The 12,167-nt window shown below is 46.2% G+C and overlaps 1 protein-coding gene across 1 annotated transcript; it reads left to right on the plus strand.

Moving 5' to 3' along the window:
* The first annotated feature begins 3,257 nt into the window (after nucleotides 1–3,257).
* Nucleotides 3,258–10,253, plus strand: MMP1 (matrix metallopeptidase 1). Its single transcript, XM_049614272.1, has 10 exons — nucleotides 3,258–3,427; nucleotides 3,858–4,102; nucleotides 4,196–4,344; nucleotides 4,573–4,698; nucleotides 4,858–5,013; nucleotides 5,144–5,261; nucleotides 7,290–7,423; nucleotides 8,914–9,076; nucleotides 9,595–9,698; nucleotides 9,884–10,253. The coding sequence occupies exons 1-10, from the start codon at nucleotides 3,320–3,322 to the stop codon at nucleotides 9,991–9,993; spliced, it is 1,413 nt and encodes a 470-aa protein (XP_049470229.1). The 5' UTR covers nucleotides 3,258–3,319; the 3' UTR covers nucleotides 9,994–10,253.
* Nucleotides 10,254–12,167: the final 1,914 nt, after the last annotated feature.

The raw sequence follows: 12,167 nt of genomic DNA on the forward strand, positions 1-12,167 counted from the left end.
GTGATTGTCCGTGAAGCCACCATATGGCCATGGGGAGGGAGAAGATACGGATCGGGGCAAAGCTTTCCCTCATGTCACTCCCAAAACAAAAATTATTAAAACATTAAGCCTCTGGCTAAAAGGCCACTTCAAGACTTGTAGGACGAAAAAAAACTAGAAAAAAAAATGAGACTCAAATTGAATTATAAAATGAAAGAGGCTGAATTTCCAAGCATAAAAAATACGAAGCAAGATGGATATTCCAAGACTGAACTTCATATGCAAAAACACAAACATGCTTGAGTCCTTGCACAGAGCAGCATGAAGTGACCAAGAAAACCTTGGAAATAATTTGCCTATCTGGAAATAGTTGGGAGTCAGCTGACGTGGTCACACTCTCAAAAGCCCTCCTAAGTCCGCTGTTCCCCCCTGGGGGATACACGATGGAGGAATCATTTCCACAAAACTACATCCGAAAGGGGATTATGGGGGGAAAAAAAGCTCCCAGAGGAAAAAAAAAAACCATTCAGACATAAAAGCAATAGAATTCTAACATGTCTTGAGCTTCTTGGAAACTATACAAAGTTTTGGCATTGCTAGGCTTTGGGTAGGATTTAATCCCCAGCTTTCTGGTCCCAATTTGTATGTTTTCCTCTCCACTTTCAAATCGCTCACACGCCAGCACTAGCCAAGGAGCTCATGTGTTCTGCTGTGAATACCTAACTGGAAATTTCAAGATTCAGGACACCATGAGTCTTTGAAGCTGTCTGTTGAACTGAAACTTAATTTAAAACTCGTTGTTATTTTGGGAAGAGATGTAACAAAAAGCTATTTTAAGTGACCAGTGTCCGATCCCTGTCAGCATTCATGAAGTTGGAGGGAAAAACACGGCTTTTACATCGGGAGCTCTGCACCCATACCAGGAGCAGAAGGTTGAGTCCCAGCTCTACGTGCTTCCTCCGACCAGGTCCTCCCCCCACCCCTGTCCCTTCAGAGTCATGACAGCGGGCCTGTGGGCAACCTCCCTGCTGCTCAGGGTCTTGTGGGGAAGACCAGAGTGCTGGGCTAGACCTGTGGTTTTTGAACTTTGTTCCACTGGATCCTCCCTGTGGCACAGACGTCGGGGGCTTTGCTAGTGGAGAGGAGACAGGGGACCAGGTGGGAGTGAGGCAGGTGAGGCTCTGTGTCCCTCAGAGCATTGCTGCTGTCATCTGGTTTATAAGGTGATTTCCCAAAAGGGATTTTGTTTAAAGGATACTGTCATTTACAAAAGTGGGAAAACCTGTAGACCATTGGGTACGTAAGCTCGCACCACATTGACTATTTCATGAGACTCGTCCTGGGTGATATCTTTGTAATGCCTTGCCCAATCCCAGAAGGTCACATGTTCTTGAGTTAACCTCGTGACCCTTGCTTCTCACTGGCCCGGAGGGTGGGGGGCATCCTCTTCACACTGACCAGATTCCCTAGGAGTCAGGGGGGATGTGCCATCCCTTGACTTTGCGAACACAACTCTGATATAAAAGCTTCTTCCAGTATTTTCCTTGCCTGTACTGAAGTCAGTTCAATCGTTGGTGTTCTTTGGTCTCAGCCCCACCCTTCATCTGATGCCCATGAGAAGGAGAGGCTTTGACCTTGGTGAGAACTTCTTCTAATTCCCCTCACGGTCTTGAACTCACACACTAGTCCACTTATGAGGAAGTTGTGGCTAGGTAATTAGGGAGAAAATGAGCCCTTTCACATCAGTCCAAAAGATATTGAAGCGATATTTATACACAAGGTGTTGTTCTTAGTGTGGTGAGGAAAACAGAAGTTGGTACGGTGAGAAAAGTCCAGAGAAAGCTGTCCTGCCAGGGTGGGAAAGGCAGGGGCACCGTCAGGTGCTGGAGGGGAAAAGAGGACACAGGTGTTTCTCAGCTTCGTATCTCGTTAAACACTTTGGAGGAAGGAGGCTGGGGTGTGAGCAGAGGAATCCACAGACTTAGATCAGCTTTTCTCACCAAGGGCCAGAAGGATAGCCCCCAAGACACATATTCCCACATGGACACACAAATGAACATTTTCATGACATAGCCATGTATTTATTTCAATATGCATACAAAACTAATAACCATTAAATGATGATTTTTACAGACACGATAGCCTATAATGAGGCAAACTATAACTTAAGGAAAAATACAAAAGTAATACGCCAGGTGGCACTAAGATTTGGCAAAAACTATGATAGAGATAGGAGGGTTAGTGAACGGTAGGAAATTTAGGGTTGGACCAGCTCTATAGTCTCGTGCATCTGGCACTTCCTGGTAAATCTAATCTGAGCAGCGTTGTGTGGACTTCTGTTAAAGCCACCTTAAGATATCTCATACGATGTCTGTTTACTAATTAACTCCCTCCCGTGGGAACTGGTGCCCAGAAGATGCTGAATACGATCATGTGGATGAATGAATGCAAAGATACGTGAACGAATGCATACATGAGAGAATAATTGCAGCCCAGCCCTAACGAGCATGTGCTCGCATCAAGGGGAATGAGGATGATTAAAAATAAGACAGCAGAGGGGCCACAGGTGGCTCAGTCCGTTAAGTATCGGACTTCGGCTGAGGGCATGATCTCACAGTTTGTGAGTTCGAGTCTAGCAGGTGATGAGCTTGAGACCCAAGCCCCCGACCCATCAGGTGAACCCCACTTCTCTCTCTCTCTCTGCCCCAGCAGACTCAAAATAAGACAACAAGACTTGGTCTTTGGCTAGCCCCTGCCTCCTCTGGTACATTGTGACAGGTTTCAGAGAAGGGTCATATTTCTCCCATGATGCCAATGGGCAGTGTCTGCACAGGGTGGGAGTTATCTCACCAGACCTGTGGACGAGGGCTTCTGAGCCAAGGTTCTCAAATCCTGGGCCCACGTAAAGACGGAGACCTTGGGCTATGGAAATAGTATACTAGACAGTTTGGCAAAGGCAAAAGGTAGCAAAGCCTACCTTTTCACATGATCATGGAATACTTACTCTACGATTTCTGACAAGGCCCTGTTCAAAAAGGACAGACAGGAGCTGGAGAAAACCAATGTGTCTCCTTCACACACACGGACTGTTTGATATTAATCATAAGGTTGCGACACCGAGTGGATCCAAATAATCTGTGTGGCGTCACCATTTCTGATAATTGCCGGAGGTATTCATCACTAATCAAAGAGGATGTTATGCAATGTGAGCCAGCCAGCCTCCAGCTTTCTGGAAACACAGACTATATAAAGAGGGAGCTTTTCCTAGTTGAGGTACTTCAACAGCAGGCAGGTGGAGAGCATCAGAGGCCTTCACCAGAGAAGAAAAGCCAAGGTCAGCATGGCCAGCCTTCCTCTGCTGCTGCTGCTGCTGCTCTGGGGCGTGGGGTCCCACGGTTTCCCAGCAGTGACCTCAGACACACAAGAGAAAGATGTGGAGATGGTCCAGGTAAGTGCTGAATTTCACATGCCAGAAACGCAAGAGCCTTTATCTGCATTTTCCCATGGCTTTATAGAGAAGCAGTAGTAGCATAAAGGGGCTTAAGAAATGAGCTTTATTTATTAATAAATAAAGGGTGGGTTTCTTACAAAAAGAAACTTGTGGTGGGAAGGGTCCTCTCCCCAGAACAGATTCTTTTCCCTTTTCCAGTTGGAGGGAAGCAAGAACTAAAGGAGCCAATTATAATTCTGACTTCATGCTAATGAGAGGTCGGGAGATTCCTACTCTGAGATTAGTTTCCACCAATAATAAGGACCCTGAAATCCAAACACAATCTTTAGAAGTGGCTCTCCACTTCTGCGAAAACTTCGTATTGTCAATCTTCAGAGAAGAGAAAGAGTTCTCATCCGGTGGTTTCAGTACTTTTATCTTTCATCAGAAATACCTGGAAAACTACTATAATCTGAAGGACGACGGGAAGAAAATGGTAAAGCAGAGAAACCATAGCCCAGTGGTTGAGAAGCTGAAGCAAATGCAGAAATTCTTTGGGCTGAAGGTGACTGGGCGGCCAGATGCTGAGACCCTGCACGTGATGCAGCAGGCCAGGTGTGGGGTGCCCGACGTGGCTCCCTATGTCCTCACTGAGGGGAACCCTCGATGGGAGCACACAGACCTGACCTACAGGTAACCAGAACGGGCACCAGAGCGAGGACTCTATTCCCCATCAGAGCCATGACAGAGGAGGTCTGACATGTCTCTGTTTTATTTCACGTGAAGGATTGAAAACTACACACCAGATCTGTCAAGAGCAGAGGTGGACCATGCCATTGAGAAAGCCTTTCAACTCTGGAGTGATGTCTCACCCCTGACCTTCACCAAGGTCTCTGAGGGTCAAGCGGACATAATGCTATCCTTTGTGTGGGGAGGTAAGCCCTTCTTGTACCAGGAAACTCTTCTCACCTTCCCTTTGCCTTGACCCTAGATCCCTTCAGCTGCTGGAGGACCTTGCTCAAGAGGAGTGTTGCTTTTACAGGCTGAAGGAGGGACTATGCCACACTGGGTGGGAATCTGTTGCCCTCTCAGCAAAGCTGACCCTCCTGGGTTAGCCGGAGTTAGAACCAAGAGGGACACCTGTTGAATTCTGTTTCTGGCAGATCACCGTGACAATTCTCCCTTCGATGGACCTGGAGGGAACCTCGCTCATGCTTTTCAACCAGGCCCAAATCTTGGCGGAGATGTCCATTTCGATGAAGACGAAAGGTGGACCAACGACTTCAGGGGTGAGCCAGCTAATCCTGCCTCTCTTGATCCCCCCACCCCTCCTCAGTTCATTGTAATACTGGTTGGCTTAACTAAAAAGGTGCATTAGTAGAAGTATGTATTTTTCCACTACAAACACCCTTCAAAGAATTACAAACAGGGTCTATTGGAACTTTTAGATTTCAACTTGTATCGTGTGGCCGCTCATGAGTTGGGTCATTCCCTCGGACTCTCTCACTCGACTGATATTGGGGCTCTGATGTACCCCAACTACATCTACAGTGGTGACGTCCAGCTGTCTCAGGACGACATCGATGGCATCCAGGCCATATATGGTGAGTGTGCAGAACAACACTGGGGACGAGGGGCCGTTAGAGCAGCTGTCAGTGGGGACCTTTAAGAAGCTGGCTTTGTGGTTCATGCAGCTTTCCAGCAGAACTAACTGCAGATCTCTTTGTCCTTTAGGACCCTCCCAGAATCCCATCCCTCCAACAGGCCCCCAAACCCCACAACCGTGTGACAGCAAGCTAACCTTTGATGCAATCACCACGATTCGGGGAGAAGTGATGTTCTTTAAAGACAGGTAGGACATCAGTTCCTCTTTGTGTTTTGTGTCTGTAACCACAACAACCCTCATGACTAGGGGAACCCATGCGTTATACTCTGCCCCACATGTTATTTGTCTTATGCTTACATGCATAATTGTAATTTTGATTAAGTGCAAGCAATTACACACATTTGCACAATGTGATGAACTTATGACAACTTTTCCCCCCACATGTGTTCTGTTGTTTGGTGCTCATAAAAAAAAAAAAAAAAAAACATTGAAGTAGAAAATTCAGGAAATATAGTCCCATTTTGCAGATCAGTAAAGTAAGGCAGAGAGAAGGAATGAGATCCTTTTGGCGCACCAAGTGGTGACAGAGAAGCAACTGAGCTTCTGGCTCGTACTGACGAGCTCTCTTTGTTAATGCCCACTCTCGTGATGAGATTCACGTTAGCACTTCGGTAGGAGAAGCCAGTGGTTTCCACAGCACCGTTATGCTGATAGGGGTTTTGTAGCCACCCTTAAATGTCACCCCTCTATCCTAGTAAAGATGCCCCCAAAGCCTGCGATCCCCAGAGACCTAGGGAAGGACAGGAGCCATTGTGGGGAAAATCCCCAAGAGTTCACGAGAGCCCTCCCTCGAGCACATATGTGGGGTCACGACATGCTTCTCTCCTCACAGGAGGGTCCTGGACCCCCCAGTGCGGTGTGTGGCCTCAAAACATCCAGGGCTCCCTCCCAAGGAATAGGCCCACTCTCTGTGTCATCCTGATTCCTAAAGGACCGTGTAAATTTATAACATAGTCCTTTTTTGAACGATGCAGTCCACAGAAAGAACAGCCCTGAGGAAGGACCAGGGCTTTGGCCCAGAAAGTAGGGGTGCTTTGATGGGCTCACTTCTCAGCCGCTCTTGCTAGAGTCGTGTCCGTGCTGTTTGACTGCTCTGTGGTCACATCCACCCCAGAATGCAGGGTGTTGGTCCCAAATGCTTTCCACCCTCTTCTCCCCTATAGATAAGGCTGCATGCAAACCATATAGGGTGTGGCTGAAAGCTAAGGAAGCAGCTGGCTTTAAAGGAAAGCTCTGAATAGAGCAGGACACCCCTAGCAAAGCAAGTGTTTGAGGGATTTCTTCAAGGAACAGGAGTAAGTCTAGCATTTGCAGGAACTCATATACCTGTGTCCTTTGTCTTTTAAGTGGCACCAAAGCAGGAAGCTGTGGGAGGCTGGATATGGTAGTGGATTTGCCCAGGGCCTCACCGCCAGGCAGAGGTGGGGCCGGACCACCACTTGGGCTCCTGACTGCCGGGCCCATAGTTCCCCATGGCCTGCAGTCCGGAACCTTCTTCTGCAGCCGCGTTACAGTCTATGCTCTTCCATCACCCAGTCCCTGTGGACTGTAGGACCGACTGTGTGAGCCACCAGCCTAAGAGGACAACGGGACCGGTGGCCAGCTCTGAGTTTAAACTTGACCTTTGCCTTAGACACCTCCCTTCCCCTCCCTGACCCCTGTCTCTCCTCTGTGAGGTGCGAGCAGCACACTCTCGTAGGGTCTTGTGAGGAAAGGCGTGACGGGGGAAAGGGCCTGGGCTGGCAGGGACACGGATGTGGCTATGTTCTGCCACAGGCTCCTTGCGGCTCCAACGCCAGCGGTCAGACGGAATTGGTGCAAGCTGGTTGTCAACCACAGCCATTATTTGAGTAACTTAAATCATATTAATACCAAAGCCACTAAAGATAAGTGACACGGATGGTTGTGTAGTCACTGTGCTGCAGTTGACTGTCCAGGCTCCTGAGGTTGTTTGTGCCAGACGTGCATGGACGGCAGCAATGCTCTGGACTTACCAGTGCACTCCTGGGAAGCCCCAGGATTCTGCCGTGGTGCTGTCACCGTGCAAGGGAGTGGACACCACGGGCCAGGCTTCCCCACCGCCGCCCGGGCCCCAGCCCGGACGACGGACGTTCAACATTCACCAGGACCCGCTTGGCCAGCAGTAAACTCCCTTAGATGTCAGCCCACGCTTGCTCCCCATTAGCTCAAATCTCTTTACTTTTTAATCATCAGGTTCTACATGCGCATAAGCCACTACTCCCCGGACGTTGAGCAGAATTTCATTTCTATTTTCTGGCCAAACGTGCCAAATGGACTTGAGGCAGCTTATGAAGCTGCAGAGAGAGACGAAATCCGGTTTTTCAAAGGTAATGTTTCTGCGATGGTTCCATTCCGTGGATTAATGTTTCATCTGCTTTGGGGCTGAGATAGAAGACAGTTGTAGCTACTTTCTCTCCATGCACTTCGGGAAATCTTGACGATCTCGCTTCTCACACCGGTGGGAGCTCATCACCGTAACTAAGAACGATACAGTGCAGCTCTGAGTTGTTTTCCATAAAGAGCATGTGACTACAGATATCCGTGTTCTGCTGGTTTATGAACCTGGAATTTTGAAAATGTTTTCTGTGTGGGGCTCTTTACAAATCTCCCCTGGAGGTGCTCAGGAATGAAAAGGAGAGACTGAGGCCAAAGTTAGAGGATAGCACAGACACATGAAGGGAGGGGGAGGTATCGTGGACATCCCTGGGGAGTCTGTTAAGACCACAGACTCTCGCTTAGCCTGACATCCTCAAGGTCTGTCCACGTCCTTCAGCTGCCATGTACATTAAGGGATGAGAAGTCCTGAATCATCATGAATTGAATGTGACAAGCTTCTTTGATTCTATCAGAATGAAACGTAATCCAGTGATGGGCTCCTGGCTTTGAAGACACTATGGCCAACATCACTATTTCTGCAAACAATATATGCAAACATTAAAGTACTTTATCCAGTCATACACTCAAGGCAAAGGATCGAATGCAGTTTAGGTGGACAGAAAACTTGGAAACCGGCTTTCAGATCATGAAATTAAATAGGAAATCAATTAATTTAATTTAGTTATTTAATTTTTAGAGAGGGTGTGTGTATGTGAGAAGGGGAGAAGGGCAGAGGAAGAGAGATTCTTAAGCAGGCTCCAGGCTCAGCACAGACCCAATGCAGGGCTCAATCTCACAACACTGGGATCATGACTTGAGCCAAAATCCAGAGTCCGATGTTCAACCAACTGAGCCCCCCAGGCTCCCCTTAAGTAGGATGTCAGATGCACAAAGTTTCAAGCTGCTTTTTCATAAGGGGTAAATGAGCATATCTGTGCAATGAGAATAATCCTGGCTTCAAGGGGAAGACCAGTGTTATGTGACATGGGGCTTTTTAAGTCTAAATACATAGATCTGGACATAGCATAAATGAGTGTTTGGAACTGTATTCTAGCCAGATGCAATGGTTTTTGCTGACAAAGGCTGCAAGTCATTATAGACTGTGAGTCATTACAACACTCTGGCCTTTGGGAAGCCATTGGCAGGAACTTTCAGAGTCGAGGGGAAACCGCAGAAGTGAGCCTGGTGTCACGGAGGTGGTGCGATGAACGCTTGGGCCATTTCCAAGCTTGCTGCAGATGCAGATATTTAAAAAACATACTGATTTAATAGACCTTGGTTACAAAATTAGCTTAGGCATCTTGAAAAACCTCCCCGGATGGTTCTAACATACAGGTGAGACAATGCTCTGGCATGTGTGGCTAAGAACTTAGCTGGAAATCAGCCTACCGTCTTCTGGCGCCCTGGATAAGTATTTTCATCTCTGTTTTTTGATTGGCAGGCGATAAGTACTGGGCTGTCCGGGGGCAGGATATGCTGTATGGATACCCCAGGAACATCCACAAATCCTTCGGCTTCCCCAGAACTGTGATGAGCATCGATGCTGCTGTGTCTGAGGAAGAAACTGGGAAAACGTACTTCTTTGTCGGTAACAAGTACTGGAGGTAAAGACCGAGGACAGAAAGTGGTAGTGCACCAGCTCTTTCTACATAGAGGGAACATTCTAGATTGAACCTTGCCCACGGGAGTCTCATACTGCCTTGACTAGCTGCCATTTCTGTGAATGGCTGTAGCAAGTATCCAAGGCTATTCTTAAGAGATCATTGTGCAACACCCCTACTGGGAATCCAGGGAACACGTGGGGCTACATTTGAAAAAGGACACCTAAGAAGGAGGGCATTTATCTTCACAGGGCCCTTCCGCCAGTAGAAATGTATCTTTGATTGCAGTTTGCCTTAATGGGATGTCGTGTGGTACTTCCCGGAGAATTAGAATTAGTGGTTGGCGTTCAGAGGGACCTTATAAATCTTTTCCATCCAGCATCCCATATCACCCTCCCCCATGCCACACATCTCTGCAGTTAAAAGTTTTTAAAACATTCCTGCTGCCAAATTCCCTTTGATGACTTTGTGAAGTCTACACATTTGATGCATTCTGATGCCTCCAATTATTTTTTGACCAGGTATGATGAATATAAACAATCCATGGATGCAGGTTATCCCAAAATGATAGCAGATGACTTTCCTGGAATTGAAAGTAAGGTTGATGCTGTTTTCCAGAAAGATGGTAAGTGAATATATGAATATATTTCCTCTATGTTGTTGTGATAGAATAACATCAGTATTGTTATTTGGGGGATGGCAGATGCCAAAAATATTCTCACAAATGACAGGATTTTTCAAGAATTCAAGTCAAGCCTAGAAACCATTTGTATAACATAGTAAGTCTCTTTTCTTTTCTTTTCTTTCTAGGATTTTTCTATTTCTTTCATGGAACAAGGCAATACGAATTTGATCCTAAAACTAAGAGAGTTCTGTCTCTCAAGAAAGCTAATAGCTGGTTCAACTGCAGAAATTATTGACCCACTGTTATAGCAGAAAAATATATTTCAGGAGCCTAAGGAAAGTGTCTTCCTGGAGAGCCATTTGTTTAAAAGAAATACAGAGCTGTTAGGTATAATCTTATTTATACCTCATTCTACATGCATTTTTATGCTTTAGAATGCAATGTATTATGTACTGCTGTAATTTAGTTCCACAACTGAGAACTGAGTTCATGGGTTATATATTCAAATGGGCCATTTCTGCAAAGAGGCTCTTTTCCAAAGTAGAAGACTCTCACCCTGATCTTGGAGTGCAGCTCTTCAAGAACAGAGACCAGAGATATGAGCCTTTGCCAGAGGAAAAGCAGTCCCCTAACATCTAAGCAGCCACTAGAACATCCTTATATGCAAAGAACAACTTTTGTTACAGAAAATAAAGTGTTTTATGTTTGGAATAAGCCATGAGTATCTCTACTGTTTTATAAACTTTCTAGTACATTTAAGTCATTACTTTGTTACTTCCTGGTGATAAAGCCATGCTTACAGAGACTAGTTTTCAAGTTTGAAGTGGGAATAGGCAAACTATTCATGTGGGAAGTGAGGGTGCACAGGAAGGTGGAATATTCTCCCGTTTTCATGGAAGTTACATCATACGCAAGAGGGTAAAACCGATTTCCCGTGTCCCATGTCAAGATTCCAAAATTGGTTTTAGGCAAAAGCATTGACAGCCTGGTAGAGTTGTTTAAGGGCATGTCCCTCACCCTCTGAGCATGAGGGAAGGCTCTGCTTTCCTAAGGTCCCACTCCTGGTAGCCACGGAGGAGGGACGGGCAGCACCATCTAACTAGTCCTGGCCAGCAGATTGTGCCCAGAAGGGACACATAATGATGTGGAGAACAAAGGCAAAAAGAATTGAAGATAAAATTAAATTTCCTTATAACCTGCAGCCCATTGACCAATAGTTGGGTCAGGCAGAGTAAGACACTCCTCCAGGAAGTCCCAACTGTCTTCATGATAAAGCTTGGCTAGAGTAAAAACAACCGTAGCTTGATAATATCTAAGCCTCCAGTATTCTGTGAGTCTTTAGCATGTGAAAGTCCCTTTGGAAACGTCCCCTTGCCTTTACCGCCCTCCCCCAATATAATCAGTCTCTCCTCATAATCCCAGGGAAGCTCCTTCTGCCCCTGGGCCCTGTCCCCATGCTTTAATAAAACCACCCTTTGCACCAAAGGTGTCTCAAGATTTTGTTCGTGGCCATCGGTTGTGAACCCCAACATTTTCCACATCAAATATCACCTCCAGATGGAAACACAATTGTAGGTGCACATTTCTCCAGTGGTACCCTCTTGCTGTGGTGATCACGAAAGCACAGCCAGAGCATTCACGACATGGAAGAAGCCTGAATTCTCACCACTCAAAGCAATCACCCCAAACCTCAGTAGATTTTGCTTAAAAAGCTTTGATTGTTCTAAACTCCTAAGATTCTAAATTTTATTCAAGCGGCATAATCTAGTTATTCTTTATGTGGTTTATCATGCCTAATTTGGGAGGGTGTTCATGTAACTAGGAGTCCCACAAGTAGTATCTGAGCCCTGCAAGTTTTACAATGAGCTCATGGGTGTTCATGGTATTGGTGGACTTTCTGGTACGTAGAAGAGGCTTGGGAATATTTTGAGGTACTCATGATTCTGGGGCAGGCAGTTCTCAGCTCAATAATTTGGAAAGAAGTGTAACCTCTCCTTTGCCCAGGTTTCTTTCTTTCTAAAAAACATGTTGATATTGAAGTATATATAAGGTAAATACAGATAAATGCACAAATCCTAAGTGTTCCTATCTGTGAGTTATCACAAAGTTAGCAATTCCATGTAACTCTCACCCAGATCAAGAAATAGAACATCACCAGGTACACAGCAATCAAGACCCTTTGATCACTGCTCAAGTCTGTGTCAGCTCAGTCCACTTGAATAAGAGCCTGAAACAGGAAGACTGGGAGAGAAGTGTTCTGCGGAGAAGAGTGGACACAACATTTGAGAGCGAGGAAACACCTACAGAATATGGTCCCAGATTGCTCCAATCTAATGATTCAAAACTTGAATCACAGCTAATCCCATCTCAAGGCAAAGGGACCAGCTTTTGTACCCCTGTGTCCTCAGTCATCAGCCGAGGTCTGGTTTGGGGGAGGGGGGGAGGGTGCATAGCTCCCAGGCAAGATGG

This window comes from Panthera uncia, chromosome D1 (assembly GCF_023721935.1).
Source record: "Panthera uncia isolate 11264 chromosome D1, Puncia_PCG_1.0, whole genome shotgun sequence".
Classification (NCBI taxonomy): Eukaryota; Metazoa; Chordata; class Mammalia; order Carnivora; family Felidae; genus Panthera; species Panthera uncia.

Excerpts from the sequence above, each read along its gene's own strand:
- MMP1 (XM_049614272.1), top strand. The coding sequence starts at position 3,320 with ATGGCCAGCCTTCCTCTGCTGCTGCTGCTGCTGCTCTGGGGCGTGGGG. Across the intron at positions 4,699-4,857 it reads GTGGACCAACGACTTCAGGG|ATTTCAACTTGTATCGTGTG; the intron begins GTGAGCCAGCTA and ends TGGAACTTTTAG. Across the intron at positions 9,077-9,594 it reads GTCGGTAACAAGTACTGGAG|GTATGATGAATATAAACAAT; the intron begins GTAAAGACCGAG and ends TTTTTTGACCAG.